Source organism: Euwallacea similis, chromosome 5 (genome assembly GCF_039881205.1).
Source record: "Euwallacea similis isolate ESF13 chromosome 5, ESF131.1, whole genome shotgun sequence".
NCBI classification, from domain to species: Eukaryota; Metazoa; Arthropoda; class Insecta; order Coleoptera; family Curculionidae; genus Euwallacea; species Euwallacea similis.
In genome coordinates this window covers 1,225,717-1,241,329 of record NC_089613.1, presented here as the reverse complement: position 1 = coordinate 1,241,329, position 15,613 = coordinate 1,225,717, and the positions used below count along the sequence as shown (strand labels likewise).

At 35.9% G+C, this 15,613-nt stretch overlaps 2 protein-coding genes across 15 annotated transcripts; one reads left to right on the top strand and one right to left on the bottom strand.

Moving 5' to 3' along the window:
* Positions 1–350: 350 nt before the first annotated feature.
* Unc-115a (Uncoordinated 115a) lies at positions 351–10,736 on the bottom strand. 13 transcript variants are annotated; one of them, XM_066390366.1, is made up of 16 exons: positions 10,493–10,735; positions 9,360–9,580; positions 9,121–9,307; positions 8,622–8,842; positions 7,219–7,308; positions 7,011–7,163; positions 6,686–6,754; positions 6,373–6,574; positions 6,071–6,313; positions 5,790–6,018; positions 5,560–5,732; positions 3,763–3,860; positions 3,298–3,367; positions 1,775–1,812; positions 1,451–1,648; positions 351–1,393 (listed from the first exon to the last, which is right to left on the bottom strand). In XM_066390366.1, the coding sequence occupies exons 1-16, from the start codon at positions 10,494–10,496 to the stop codon at positions 1,280–1,282; spliced, it is 2,310 nt and encodes a 769-aa protein (XP_066246463.1). In that variant the 5' UTR covers positions 10,497–10,735; the 3' UTR covers positions 351–1,279. The 13 variants fall into 13 exon arrangements, 10 of the variants coding, with proteins under 10 accessions (XP_066246463.1, XP_066246464.1, XP_066246465.1 ...); XM_066390367.1 differs by lacking the exon at positions 3,763–3,860 and adding an exon at positions 4,101–4,177 and having other exon boundaries at positions 10,493–10,734; XM_066390368.1 differs by lacking the exon at positions 3,763–3,860 and adding an exon at positions 4,101–4,174 and having other exon boundaries at positions 10,493–10,734.
* A 327-nt stretch (positions 10,737–11,063) lies between these two features.
* Positions 11,064–15,355, top strand: LOC136409094 (solute carrier family 66 member 2). Of its 2 annotated transcripts, XM_066390402.1 has the most exons (5): positions 11,064–11,439; positions 11,492–11,628; positions 11,769–11,840; positions 12,679–12,895; positions 12,956–15,355. In XM_066390402.1, the coding sequence occupies exons 1-5, from the start codon at positions 11,237–11,239 to the stop codon at positions 13,146–13,148; spliced, it is 822 nt and encodes a 273-aa protein (XP_066246499.1). In that variant the 5' UTR covers positions 11,064–11,236; the 3' UTR covers positions 13,149–15,355. The 2 variants fall into 2 exon arrangements, with proteins under 2 accessions (XP_066246499.1, XP_066246500.1); XM_066390403.1 differs by lacking the exon at positions 11,769–11,840.
* Positions 15,356–15,613: the final 258 nt, after the last annotated feature.

The following is a 15,613-nucleotide window of genomic DNA, read 5'->3' as shown; positions in this document are numbered from 1 at the left end:
GACAGCCATTTAAATATAGTGTTATTTATTTCGAAATATCTCTGTGTGCTCGAACCAGAAACCAGTAGCTAATAAAAATAAATAACTAAACGGTATGAAGATACGTATTCTTAGCCTCTATGTAATTCAGAACTAAATCAAAGTAAACCAAACACTCTACAAATAATTCAGCCATATTTCGGGAACGTGCTTTGCCAAAATGTAGAAACAAATGTCCTGAAACATGTTTGTGTGAAATTTAAATTTGATTAATATTGCTTAGTTCGATTTCCTATCTGTGATGATAAGAGAATTTTAAACCATGTGAAATTAGACGCTACTTTTTGGGAGCAGAAAAAATTAGAGGTGTCTGAAATAAGACTTTTTATTGCAAGATAAACATTAACCAAACGAAAACTGACATTAAAATAAACATAATATAAATAGAACAAAATTTTACACCTGAAACCTAAACCTACACTACCAAGTAAGCGGTTGGTAAGGTGTCGTTACAAAAAGATAGAAAAGGTGGTTAACAACGTTACTATACGAGAAATTCAAAGGCAGAACTAACGTTTCTCTCTAATCCATCGCAAGCTTAAAGTATATAGAAATGGAAATATTTACACTTCGGATTGAAGAACAGATTTTTATTTGTATAAAACGTAATGTGTGCTTTAAGGCTTATTATTAGTCCTAGCCCCCAGGAATATTATCAGACATGTCAAAACCCCCATAAAAATAAATCTTTTCAAACGCAAATAGTACCTAAACCGCGTGTCCACGCACCTAAGTAAGCACTCTATAAAGCAATTTTTTAACCTATATTGCCCTATAATAGTGAAGTGTCTTACAAGCTACTGTAAACTTACAAACTAGAAAAATATCTATAATAATAATTGTAATTTGTTAAAAATAGCTAACAGCTGTCTTTTAAAGGAGATTTGCCCTTGCAACACGGCCTATATAAATGCTTAATGTTTCCCGAAAAATATATATTCCCTTTCAGAAGCATTATTATAGCAAGTTTTATCTGTTTAAAGGGTCGTTTAAGCTGCCATGTGAATAGCCACAACGCAGTACCTTAATACAGCCCTTAAAATTACGTTCCTCTTCACATAAATGCAATTTTAATACCAACGTTTCCCCTAATATCTTTACGAAAAAATAATGTAAATACCTTCTTTGAGCTGCTCATTAAAGCTGCAGCAGTGATGTCAAGATTTAAAAAAATGCAATTGCGTTTTTTCCTATTTTAAATCTAGTTTTTGATGACTTTCGAAAAACCTGTTAAAAAAATTTAGAAAAGCCGCGCTCGACGTTTCAGTTCGTTTCTGCGCCACTGCGGTAATCTGTAGAAATCGGGCCTTGAGGCTTGAAAGATAGCTTCGAATTCCTGGTCTGAGAGATGGCGCTAAATATTTAAAGAAAACGTTACACAACAACGATATAAAAAAGGAGTGCAATTTACCTCTAAATTGAGACGATCAACATCGACCGGCAGCCGATAATTGGTGATAACGAGCAGATGATAAGGGTAAATCTTGGCAGGCTCGTTGATCAGCATTTGGTGTGCCATGTTGGGCAGGCTGCGTCTGACTTGGGAGCCGTACCCGCCGGGAACTCCGAACCTCCCCACTGCGTACGAAATTGGACCCAGTTCCGAGTGCTAATTAACAACAATTAACTCATAAAACGGTCAAATGCGAAAAAAATCTTAGTTCACAGTGAAAACCACACCTGTGGCGGACTATTAGAGGCGTGCAATAGGAGTACTGAAGCACTATTTACATACCATTCGCGTTTCGACATCTGTGATGGACCCGGTGGAAACTGAAGAAGAAAGCATTGGTTTTAGTATTAGGGCGCAGGTAATCATTATAAAAATCAAAATATCACGTGAGAAACGTCAATGTTAGTTGGTAAATGCAAATAAAAAAATGACGGGGTTTTATACCATAAGAAACCTCAGGAGTATTACAAACCCATGCAATATCCCTAAGCCAACCCTCATAGTAACCTTACTAAATTAACCCATCGCCCACAGGATTTAACAGATATACTATAACTCAAGGATTTCTCATAATGAACAAAACTGAACCATATACCTATACAAAAATTATCAAAATCACACCAAAAAAAAATAGAAAATATATTCCCCAAAACCTTAGGCAAAATTCCACGATATGGCAACACAGATTCTACTATGAACTAACGCCTTGTGCTATCCGCAGCTAGGAATGACCAGAATCAATTCGATTCAATTTTCCAATTCCCTGATATTAAAAATCGAATGGGTAAAACCAATAACTCACTAGAACAAAAGGTTCATATAAACATAGGATCGCAATTACTTTGGTCATATATTTTGAAATCCAAATGGAAACGTATTATGTATCAGCACTTCTTATAGGAAAATCATGCAAGAGACATTTTTTTTTTCATTGAAAAGCTTCTAAATTGAACAAGAACTTCAAATATTTAAAGAGAATATTTGAAATATTAAGGGGAGCATGATTCCAGAAAAATAATACTCTGATACGCATAAAAAAACCTTGTAGATTTTCGCAACTAGTTGGCCTATTTAACAATATAGATCCCGAATATCTATATTCTGAACTAAATATCTAATAAAAAATCAGATAAATCAAAGTTTGACACGCTGTATCTAGGAAACGAAGCGTTTGCGAACCTGTGTTTATTCCTTTTTGTCTGACTTCTGGAAACAGATTGTGCTGGTAAAGTTTGGGAAGCTAATTTCGGGACACCCTGTAGGGTATACATTGCATTTATAATTCAGAGTATTTTTGCCATCTGATTATTGCGTCGAATCGATCTAATTTTTCAAAATCGAATCGATTCATTATAACATTTTGGACATTTCGAAACGAAAGAATGGTATCCTGCCGGTATTTTATTGGTTCGTACATTTCAAAGAATATTGGATTCCTTGAAATTATTATTTTATACTACTAAAGCATAGTATACGAAACACAAAGCTAGGAACCCTCGATATTGAGCATTCGGGTGGTTTTTCGAAGGTTTGAAGGCTTCACACCCAAATGTATATATCTACGCCAATGAAGGTCTCGTTGCAAATAGTGCAAAAATGTTCTGGGTGTCGGTGGTATAAAATCTATCACTATGTAATTTTTTGGAAAATACCTTGGAACGTGTGTATTAATGAGTGGATAGTTTTCCCTATACTCAAGACTCCATTTTTTAATTCATCGGATGAGATAAAAAAGTGCTGATATTAAACATGTGAATAATTAAGTAAAAATAAGCAAGGCGAAGCTTCGTAACTGCAATACTTACTGTCGGATTTTCCGGAGCTAAAGTCAGTGCTATGGGTTTTTACGCCCATTCCGGCAAAAGAATAGTCCCCCTGCGGATAGACATGTAATATCAATTGCAACACTTAACCTACTGCGGCTGGCTTCGAAGCAAATGCAACGCATTATGACTCGTTACGTTTGCCCCTCTTCTACACTATCCTAAACTAAAAGCCAGGAAATCCATTACAATAAAAACAAAAAATACAATTGCTGTGTTATGTTTAAACACAAAGTTCATGTATAAACACGTAATAGTGCTGTGCTCTCCCTTGGGGTACTTGCGCAGTAGCATGCACTCTACCAACCAAACAAGTAACACGTAACGAAACTCGCATGCACTCGAACCACCAAAAAATTAGTCGATGTTAAGACACAAAAACACTTCGCGCAACGCTGCCTGAGGATGGTTATCGTCCGGAAACGTTGCGTTTTCACTCCAACTTACAGGGATGTGAGTGTAGCTACCGGCGGACGAGGAGAAAGTATGAGATCGGGGGGCCAGGCCGTATCCCGGTTTCGGAATGTGTCTCAGGGCACTCACAACTGACAACAAACGGAAACTCGTTAATTCTAAAGTATTATTGTTTCTCGGTAATAATCAACGCGATCTTTCATACATTTTTCTGGAAGACTCCACGCACCACACATTATTAGATCATACAGCATATCCACTGACCTTTCCATGCTGTACAGGCGGCAGCACATTTTTTTAAGAGTTGAACTTCGTGTTTATCAAAGGGGACTTAAGCAGGTCTTACTTATTCCTTAATCAATACTACTTACATATCCGTTCCCGGCAGGCAAGGTGTGGGCTCGCAATCCATAACCGGGTCTTGGGGCCATTCTTAGGGACGAAACTACTATACGGCAGGCAAAACAAAGGTGCACAAATAAAAAAAAACGAGCGAGAAAATAAAAGAAATTGAATGCATGCCAAAGTAAACAAAAAAAAAACACGATAGAGAAATCAATCGAATAGTTAAAATACAATCGTGATGCCTCACCTTATTCGCTATTACTTTGCGGCCAACTGAAGGCATAAATATCAAGTATGGCTTATATCTAACTTCAATGACATTCTTAATTAAATCAATCACTCTGAATGGCTAAAATATAGCTTTGCATATCTTATAGAACTTAAAATGATCAATTAATGATTTAAATTTTGGTACCACTAGGGTTTACACGTACGTTTAGGAAGCTAAATGCGGAATTCCATGCATTAGACAGAAATGAAAATATAAAGGCATGATTGCGCCCTCCATGGATCTTTAAAGCCAACTATAGTTTTTAGTTAGTGAGCAAATATATTTCCAGTCATAAAGTGCACCAGGATTTTAGTGTTTTCCGAAATATCTGAGGTGGTTTCCACGGGTAAACTCAACATGAAGGCTTTATGATGGCCAGATCTTGGCCAAGGGAATATATGGCATTTTAAATTGAGGTGTGATAAATGTTTTTAAATAGATATATATAGTCTGGCTAAAATGAACGTGAATTTTTAAAATTTCCGAAATAAAAAATGAGCCAAAATATTTTTATATTATATATATTTAATATTATATATATATATATATATATATATATATATATATATTTAAATTTTTAATATAGCGAGATGTATTCGTTATATTATAGGTAGTAGATTCTCGAGTAAAAACCCCGAAAAATATAACGAATAGGTTTAAAAACCTATTTTGAATTACCCTAATTGAATTACCTACCTCACAATTTTGTAGTTATAAAGGAAAGCACTCTATGCCACTGATTTTAATACAAAGTTCATCCGGACCCTTTTTAAAACTTAATCTGACCAAAAACATGGGCATGCTAGTTTTCAAATCGGATTAGAAATAACAAGAGAAACTAATTTTCAAAATAAACATTTACATATTTTGTAATTGTAAAAAACATACTTTACTCCACTGAGCTTTTACAAAAAGTAACTCGGGATGATTCTTCTGAATAATTATTCCAAAATTATGATCTTTCAAATTTTATTTTTTAATTTCCGGAATAAGAGACAGATTAAAAAATTAAAAATCTATTTAAGCCTGTAGCGTGCACACTTTAGTGCAAAGTCGCAATTTAGCCAACTGCATCTCCTACAGTTTCAAAGATTCCGACGGAATTAGGGACTGTCACAGAAAAATATAATTTGAATACCCAATGAGCCAATTTACAAACTAATTATAAATTTATTAATTGGGGTTAAATAGACTCGAGACAGACGAACACTCACCGTTATAATTCCATCCGCCTGGGCGACTCATGGATGACGATCGCCAGCTAAAAGACCTGTCATATTCGTCTTCATCGAAGGGCCGCACGTGATCCGATTGACGAGAAGGGCTCGCACCTATTGGATTATCATAGCGAAGCCGGTAGGTCGGCTCTTTATTAGCCGAAGGCGTTCTAAAGACAAAAATTTCCCTCCGCAAACTTGCACTATTTTGTCAAACCTTTAAATACCTAGAGGCGTTCCTAGGATCCAAATGAGCCGCCTTCCACTGCTTGAACTTCTCCCTTTCTTTGACGTTCTTCAGAAACACTTTCCCGATACCGCTCCCCATTTTGCTCAGCTCTTCCTCTTCTTTCTTCAATTGAATGTCTTCAATCTGCTTCTCAGTCAAGCCGTCCAGATCGTCGTCTTCTGATTCGGGCACTCCCTTGTACGAATCCGACCATCTTTTCCTTCTCTCTGCAACGGGTCTTTATAACCTGAAGAAACTCGCTAAAAAAAACATTCTTACCGGGATCAGTATAAGGGTAAGGCGGAGCTGGAAAATCATCTCTTTCGATCTTGGGTGCCTCTCCCGGGGCTGGAGGTTTCGCTCCCGGATAATGACTCAGCTCAATCGGTTCTTCATTATTCATGTGGGGAGATTTTGGTCTTGGAGTCTCGGTTCGAATTGAATCCACTAAGACTTTCATCGCCGATCTTGAACCGAATCGTTTGCCTCCTGCACCAGTCGAAGAACGCAGGGAATTCTGGGCTAAATCACAAGTTTTTTCTCATTTTCCTTGCTATAGTAAGTTTGGAAATAAAACATACAAGTAGGCCTGTGGAAATGAGGCGATGTGGGTGGCCTGTCATAGGGATCAATGGGCTTGCGCAAATATCCTAACGTAGGCTCATCCGTCAAATAACTGTACGTATATATTCTAGAAATGTCATCGGCTATGGTGCCGGATTTGTTGTAATCGCGCAAGATTAATCCGGGAGACGGCGTTCGATAGCGAGACTGGCTGAAGTGCTACAATTAAAACACAGTAATGTAGTTAAATCAACGGAAATTAATCAATCTACAACATAAACAAAAATGCATAATTAGACATAAAAAAAGAAATAAATAAATAAAACCAACCTTTCGGGATGTGTTGGTGGGGCTGTACAAGGAGCCATTACAGCTGGAAGTACGCGATCTCATGGAAAACTGAAAGAAAATCATGCAAAACAAAAACAAAATTTATAATAAGCACAAGCCAATAAAACACATTTTCAAAATCCCAATACACACTTGCTTCATCCTCTATCCAATCTTTATGTATTTCAAATTTCCAGCAATAAATAACGACCAAAAATTAAAAAAATAAATAAATCTATATAAGCGAAAGACAAACCCAATTCTGGTGGTCAAAAAGGAGGAATTTCTCTTCCCTCTACTCTCTTTAACCGAGCTTAGATCTTACCTGCAATTCACTAGCGCCACTGGTGCTATGCCTATCGAAGTCTTTAGTGCTAATATCAGTGTCCGTGATATTCCCATTTTCGGGGCCGTTCAAAATCAGACCGTCTTCGGCTTGAGGCCCGGGACCACATCTCGGATGCCACACCGCGCCTCCCTGCATTTATATACAGGAATAAACACTCCAAATCATAATGTTTATTTGAACTCACTTGAAGATACATTTCCTCTCCATCTCCGAAGGGATCGCCGCATTTTGAACATCTGGCGCAGGTCGGATGGAAGTGGTGGTTGTCGCCGGCCTAAAATCACCCGAGGGAGAAAAAAAATTACTTAAATGTTCATTGAAGGCTGACAATCTGTGGTTTAAATAAATATAAGCAAAAGAACGACTGAGAACTGTCAATAGTAACTTAAACTCTTCTCTCCACTTCATATATTCAGAATGTTTTAACATTAAGATTATTTCATTAAACGTGCAGAAACAAGTGATATTCAAAGTTCTAAATATTTCAGAAAGCACAGAGTTAATTGTTAATCATAATATAGTCTTCATAATTTACATTAAAATATTTAAATATTATTTTTAATTTTTTGGGCTTCCGCCTACATTTAGAAATATCCAAATAGCGATTTACATACATTAGACAGAAACAGACAGATGAAGACAAGACGTGATCAGTACCCTCTAATACGTCACGAGACTAAACTGTTAGTTTTATTAGTGCCTTAAGTTTATGAGTATTCTATAAAGCCATCTGATAGGGTTTTCCTAGACAAATGCAACACAAAATGTTTACGTTGACCAATTCTTATAATCCGTTTTATGGTAAAGCCTGGAACATTGGGAAATCCAGGATGTTAAGCAGACGGGTGAGGACTTTTGCTAGACTCCCAAAAAATTTCAATTTCATAAAGAGAGACAATTATTTAAGTTAAATGAAGAGTTTATGGATGAAAAATTAAGTCTTTGATTTATGTACCTCAAATGTAATACAAAACTTCAAGGAAATTAATAAACGTTAAATAAATTAACAAACATATTCTTATCATTGCAGACTAATAAAAACTCCTCCTTCAATTCTTAGTTAACTCAGCATCGCACAGTTTTAAAGATCTCGTGGTATTTATGCTATAAAGTGATGAGAGAAAAAATTGAAACTAATTCGTCAATTCCCTTATCTTCACCGCTGTTTCATGAACAAGTAAAGATGGAAATTTGCATAAATATAGCGGTGAACGACGCACTCCAAAATTAATCAGTTAAGCATATCATCTAAAAGCGTAAACGTTCAAAATGCTACTTTATCTCCGTGACTTTACAGGAATTTTTCTATAAATATGTTTTGTTTTCCTAAAATCGCTAATGTTGAAAATAACAAAATTTCTTAAAAGGGACACATACTCCAGTTAGTCATAAACGAACTCTAATGCAGCACCTTCCTTCCCATAACATTGAAATGCCACCAACAATTAAAATACCAATAAATGAGGATTAAATTAAAGCATGACATCATTCACCTTGTAGAGTCTAGAACTATGCTGTTTATTTTTAGCAATCGCTCATTAGTTGGAATTCGGTAATAGACCGAGAGTCAATATTATGTCTTCTTACCTGCAAGACTTTGCCACTAATGTAGCGGTTGCAATAAGCGCACTTGACCCCGAACTGCTTCTGGTAATCTCTTTCGCAGTAGGGCACTCCATCTCTGCCCATATACTCGCCGTGGAGTACTGCGCTGCAGGTATAACACTTAAAACACCAGATATGCCAGCTCTTGTCCAGAGCGACCAAAACTTGGCCCTCTTTGAGGTCTTCTCGACAGCCAGCACACTCTGTATTTAGAAATCATCTTTAAAGATAGTTTAAAGTTTATATGAATTGAGAAATGCACTTTCAGTGCTGTCGTTAAAATGATAAATTTGTAGAGTTCCATGGTTTCGTTGTGTAACTAATTATTATTCAGTTTTAATAACATTTTGGACATTGTAATAATTTGAAAAAATTAACATATTGAAGCTATTAACTCCTCTTATAAATTGAATATTCATGATCTAAATGAGTCACCTATGTTTACAACTGAAAGTATTATGTGACTATAACTAAGACTTACCATTTGGCAAGGGACTAGTGGCAGGACTGCTTTTAGGTGTGGAATCTCTAACTGGAATTTGAACACACTTCTGGCAAAGCACCTCTTTTCCAGTGTAAGTAACCTTTTCCCCTGAAGGGAAGGGTTGTCGGCACCTTGCACAGGTAAAACACTTTTGATGGTAGGTCTTGCCTAGTGCTGTAACAACCTACACAAAATTATCTAAAATTTTTGGACATAGACAATTAATGAAGCCTTACTTCTCCCTCAACATAATCCCCGCAAGACGCGCACTTAGTTCCGAAGTTTCTTTGGTAGTCTGCAGTGCAATAGTAGGCACCCTCCTTACTGAAAAAGCCCCCCTGTGCTAGGGATGAGCCACAGGCCTTACACTTGAAGCAGCCAGTGTGAAAGTATTTGTCTTGGACCCTCAGGACCTCGCCTGAACATTTTTTCTTGCAGGCTTGGCAGTATGCTTTGCCTGAGGCCAATAACAAATATTTATATTGTGCATGTCAAAAACTCTAAATACACATGCAAACAAGTAGTTACAATTGAGTCTAGTTATGTAATAATTTCTGTGGTAATTCCACAATTTTCAAATACAAAATAAACAATTTCAGTTGACGCCCACTTGCCTAAAAACAATGACAAATGCCTAAACTATGCATACAATTTTAGAGATTTTGCTTGTTACATAAGATAATAACAATTACCTGTTGTGGGCTAATTCTTAGAAAAAACAAAAATATGGTTCTTAGGTAAATAAGAGAAATTTCAGAGAATAGCAACAACATAATTTAATGCAAGTAGGTAACCTTTGAATTTCAATTTGTTTTAAAAATAATTAAAAAAACATGGACTACTAAAATTATTGCACTGTAATACTCAGTAAAAGAGACTTTAAAAAAGGCCTTAGGAAGAGGATTCAATTAATCTAATGAAACCTAAAAAGGAGCAATGAGTCTCTATAACAATTAGAGCTGAAAAGGGGCCCCATGAGACTCAGACCATACCCAAAACATTACTAATAAATGGAGGCTATTAGTACTTAGTATTAAATCCTAATAGAGTTCCTGTGGCCCCTCAAATACACTCCACCTACATAAATAACATCTACTTAAAGAGTTTCCCATTAAGCGTTTCTTAATGCACCTAAAGGAGTATTAATGAGGAGAAATTGGCTTGATCTATCTGATCTTGTACCTGTTCAATGTTTGATTAAATAAGGTGTTAATCAATGGAAAACACACACTTATGACTTTGCAGTATGTGTTTATGACACGGAAACAGGTCGGAATGTTAACATTTGCTCTGTAATTAGGGCAAAGTGTACTTTCAAATAGATTTTATTCACACCTACTACTCCGCTACAGATAACCCAAAAACTTACCCATTGCGCCACGCTAAAAATCGACCGGTACGGCTTAAACTTGGTGAGAGGAAATTCCTATTGCTGCATCACTCTTGCGCCGCGTGATTTAATTCTGGAATTAATTGGTAACTAATTTTCGGAAGTTTAAATAATAGTAATTAACAAATTATCAGTAGAAAATTAAACAATGGGCGAGCCCCAAGACCTGACTCTGACAGCGACAACGACAGCGACTAGAACAAGGACTGCGGCTATGACAATCTTTTGTGTGTGCATTCGCAAGGGGGCAGCACTTAAACCCATATGACTTATGTTAATCAACTTGAATAGTTAAAGAAAGTCATTTATTTGGCAACGCTGTATTATGTTCATTATAACATACTCATAACTTAAATTCAAGAGTTTGAGAATTTTTCATTTTTTTTCTAATGAGAATAGTATGCAATTCCATGGCTGTAACAACCCCTATTTAATAAAAGGCAAACAATAATTATTTAACCATTTTATCTCAAAATGCATCGTTGCTACTTCGTACACCGTGTACTTTACTAAAATTAAAATTTTTATTAAACTCTCAATGTCACTGGTCACTGTCACCTGTAACTGCCAATGTGATAACTCTTAAACTGCTGTTTAGTGTTTCTGCTTTTTTTATGTTTAAAGTTTAATTTTGCTTTAAATTAAAATAAACGAAAGTTTCTTTTTATAAATAAGAAAAACTATGTAAAAAGGAATAACCCATAGAACAAACGGGTCCAAAACATGGATTGGGTTATATCAGACGAACTGTCCTTGACTGTAGGCCAGGTTGTAGGATGGGGGAGCGCTGGTGCAATGATAATTGGGGGAGTAATTCCTTATATACCCCAATATAGGCAAATAAAGAAAACCAAAGACGCAGAAGGTTTTTCGCTTTTAGTCTGCTTAGCGTTACTCATAGCCAATACCTTAAGAGTATTGTTTTGGTAAGTTGTTATGGACTTTGACAGACTTTGATTGAATGGGGCTGAGGTTTAGGTTTGGAAAGCATTTTGAATATCCCCTGCTAATGCAGAGTATAATAATGACTGCTACAATGTTTGCCATGATTCATTTGTGTGTCCGGACACGTAATAAAAACGAACTGCAGCAAGCAAGAAGGAGAATATTTACTGGTAAGTTGTTTCCATAGTGATAAAGAGCGGTCCTTAAGATATTTGTGTTAAATGATTTGTACATAATGCTTTGTGACTATGTTTCTTCTACTTTGTATTATTTTGAAGTAGTAATCTTATATAGTGTTTTTGTTTGGCAGCCAGTAGTCAAGAAGTAGTGAGACTAAAGCTTCTTTCTGCAAAACCTCGTCCTCCTCAGCGCATAATAATTGGTAATAGGCGTGCACGCTTAAGCTTCTTAACTCACACTTTATAATGATTGTTTGCTTGTGATTGTGCATTAGTGTGTTTTACAGCATATGCTTGTTTTACCTATCTCAGGAACTTTTAGGTGGCCCAGAAAATGTGGGTTACGCTTTAAAAAAATGGATACCTAATAATTTTGTACTATATGCTTGCAAGTCTGAGTTTGCTATTAAAGTTGCATTGGTGATGGAAGCTATAAATAGATAAATGCATTGGATTTCATTCTTTTTATTCATATAATATGCCAATATTAATGACATGGAATCATATTACTGACAGTTATAGTTCATTTGCACGAGGTAATGTTTTTCTGAATGCCCAGAACATTCATACTCATATCTTATAATTGTCTGTAGAACTGGACCAATAATTCAAATATTTGGATATGAACTTTGGCACTGCTTATCAATCAAATGTAATTACATAGTATGGGAATATTTTTAAAAGGATAAGATATCCATCTGTGTATTGAAGCAATCACAATTTTACTAGCATCACTGAATGATGATTAGTCACACTGACTTTGGCCTTTGTAAATAAATTTTAATTTCTTTGTTGCTTTAAGACTAAATTATTTTTGGACTTCAATTTGAAAAAAATTGGCCTTTATGATTACACAAGGTGTCTCACCACAATGTTTCCCTCCAACTTTCAATCTATAAAACTCTACACAATAAACAAACTGTATCATCATAAAAAAATATTATATAGAGTAAACAAAACATTATTGTGATTCACCAGTGTACATGCTGTACAGACTGATAATAACGTGCAAGCTGCCTAAAACTGAGGCCCGTATTTCAGATTTCGACGCGAAAAATTTCTGGAATTGGTCTGATTTTCAGTCCTACCTGGACTGCATGCTTGTATTTACCATAATAGCTTCCTTGTTAATGTACTTGTTCATAGAGTATATAATTTTCGTTGAGCTTATTGGATTCCTGGCTGTGTTTACTGAGGCAATGCTCGGGATGCCTCAGCTGATAAAAAATTACCGGAGCAGATCTACCGAGGGAATGAGGTTGGTTTAGTTTGTAATTTCCTTCTTTCACATCCTCATTAAAGAAGTGACTAATTCCAGTCTGAGTATGGTGGTTCTTTGGACTTGCGGAGACATATTCAAAACCCTCTATTTCATCTTGCGGGACGCCCCCATGCAGTTTTGGGTGTGCGGTTCACTTCAAGTGACCATCGATATGCTGATTCTGCTCCAGGTGTACATATATAGGGGTAACAGCAACAACAATCGATTCGGACCGCATCGGATCGATTGAGTGGTCGTCAAATGGACCCACGAAGAATGCAGACACCCACATAAAGATCCTCAGGTGACTGTAATCAACGAAATCACATGCGGGGATAATTTCACATTCGCGAATGGAAATTGTGAAGAGTTTTATGACTCAAAAGTGGATGCGCAGAATTTTGTTGTGAGCGCAGATGTGCATGTGATGCGCGAGAAAAGTTTGAGTGTTTCTAGTGACAATATTACCAAGGATAGCGACAATTTAGAAATTTTGTACAGGGACGTTAATGGCGGTTGTTGCACGGAAAAATCGGGTGGGGATAAATTTCTTCAGACCTGCAGTGTAACTTACAAGAAGAGCAGCAAAGTTAGCATGTTCATACATAGGCATACATTATGACATATAGTTTGGTCCCTAAATGGCTTCCATCGGCGTATTTTGAAGCTTCCATGTATAGGTTTCTAAGAAAGACAATTTTAGGTATCATCATGATATTTGACAGGCAAGGAAGTCATTCTCATTTCTTTCATAGATATACAAGGTTCCTATACACAAAAATGGCTATCAGTAAAGCTATGGTTTCTTGGAAAAGCGGTGTCGTAATAGAACGACAATAATTCTTTCCAATGTCAACCAATCTATTCTTGCCTCGTAGTACCTAAAAAACCGTATGAAACCACATGAATACATGGAGAACGTTTTATAGTGGTCGCTATATGAGGACACCGCCTTCCTAGAAAACCCTAGGTTAAATGGTATGATAGGAACCCATTTCTAAACTAAAAATGGTATATTATACACCAAGGTTGTGAAGTATCTTAAGTCCTTATACTATTTTAAGTCATGAGGCGAACGTTAAGCTTAAACCTTAATTCATATTTAAATAAGAGCGATCTAAAACGTGAGAGGCATAAGTATTTCACACCCGTGGTGTATACAGGTATCACAAATTCAAATGGAAACGTAGAAATTGCGAAGTGGGAGAAGGATTGCATCAGTTTTAATATGTTTCCGGCAAAGGCTAACGAATTGGACCGAGTCAGTCCGGCTAGTGTCTCCACTTCGATGTTTAGATTAGTATAGGTTTCTCTATTTTGACCTTTGATCTGATCGCTCTGCATTTTGTTGGTCTTTGTCGAAGGCATATTAAATCTTCTGAAGTCCTTCTCCTACTTGCACAATCCCTATATTTCTAATTGAACTTGTGGTACCTGTATACGTTGGTTTCCCACTACTAGATTTAACTAGATTTTATAGGATTACAATAAACTTATCTAAACTAAGAATAAATTAAATCCAAAACACAAAAAGATAACGCGTCTTTAATCATAATATGAAGGGTAACGTTTCATTTGACATTTATTTCCATGACAACCATGAATAGAACAGCAATGGGGTGATAGCCCATTTATTGCCTAGGTAAATAATAAGTTACATATTTCTCATTATTAACCTATTATTCAATTATTTTTATATAAACGAAAGAAAACATACTTTGCATTAATTCAACACACCCAATAATAGTGTGTTTTAAAGTCAGTAGTGGGAAAAATAAATACACACCAATTTTTAATTGGAGTACTTCAAAAAAATTAGTAGTTAGTGCACATTATTGCCCCATTAGAACCTGATTCTACCAGTAACCATCATAGGCTTGTTACAACTTTTCAAGTAACTCTTTCGGGACGGATCGAGAACCCTTTTGGGCAAGCGGACTGCTCATTTTGAGTACAAATCTGCAATTTGTGTTGCTCAGGAGGATTATCGAACCGTATTGGGATGGGGTTCCTGATCAGTTGAAATAGGCCTGTATTCCTAATTTATTGTTTTGGTTAATTCTGTTGTTGATTTAAAGAAGTATACGAGTTTTTGCTCATATTTAGTCAAGCAATAAGAACCTAATTAGACAATTATTTCACAGACATTGCAATTCTTATGAGAATGTTTTAAGAACACTGTTAAAGTGATATGTCAGGTTTAGAGCTTCCTTTGAAGAGTGAAGAATTTTGACAACTACAATAATTGATGAACATTCTTATTTTTGAATGAGAAAAGTGTTATTTTAATAATTAATATTCTTAGTAGGTAATTTCGACTGCATAATATCTTTTTGCCATTCTGTGATTGTAGCGTTTGTCCCCCTAGTCATTTCCTTGTCAATTGTTCAGAGAGTAATACGTATTTCAAATTATGTTATGTTGTTAAAAATATAAATAAAAAATATCTTCTCAATTATCTTTTTCGTTTGTATTTTATGTTTAGTTCAAAAATTGTGGAGAAGATAGCAGAATTTTGAAAAAACCGCCACGATGACGTATTAACAGCTATGAAAGTTTACAAGTGCTATTGGTTGAATGCAAAATAGATGTTAGTTTTAACAGAATTCTTACTCTCGGACTACATATCTAGCAGAAAAAGACGGAATTATTAAGTCACAATGAGCGCGGTAGAGATAGTAAATCGAAAGCTGACTCCTCAGAAACTCTTTTATT

Bases quoted from the DNA above. Each gene is read 5' to 3' on its own strand.
- Unc-115a (XM_066390366.1), bottom strand. The intron at 8,843-9,120 runs GTAAGTCTTAGT...TTCTAAATACAG, and splicing joins CACTAGTCCCTTGCCAAATG to AGTGTGCTGGCTGTCGAGAA. The intron at 1,649-1,774 runs GTATGTAAATAG...GTTGTTAATTAG, and splicing joins CAGATGTCGAAACGCGAATG to CACTCGGAACTGGGTCCAAT.
- LOC136409094 (XM_066390402.1), top strand. From the start codon at position 11,237: ATGGATTGGGTTATATCAGACGAACTGTCCTTGACTGTAGGCCAGGTT. The intron at 11,440-11,491 runs GTAAGTTGTTAT...GCTGAGGTTTAG, and splicing joins ACCTTAAGAGTATTGTTTTG to GTTTGGAAAGCATTTTGAAT. The intron at 12,896-12,955 runs GTTGGTTTAGTT...GACTAATTCCAG, and splicing joins AGATCTACCGAGGGAATGAG to TCTGAGTATGGTGGTTCTTT.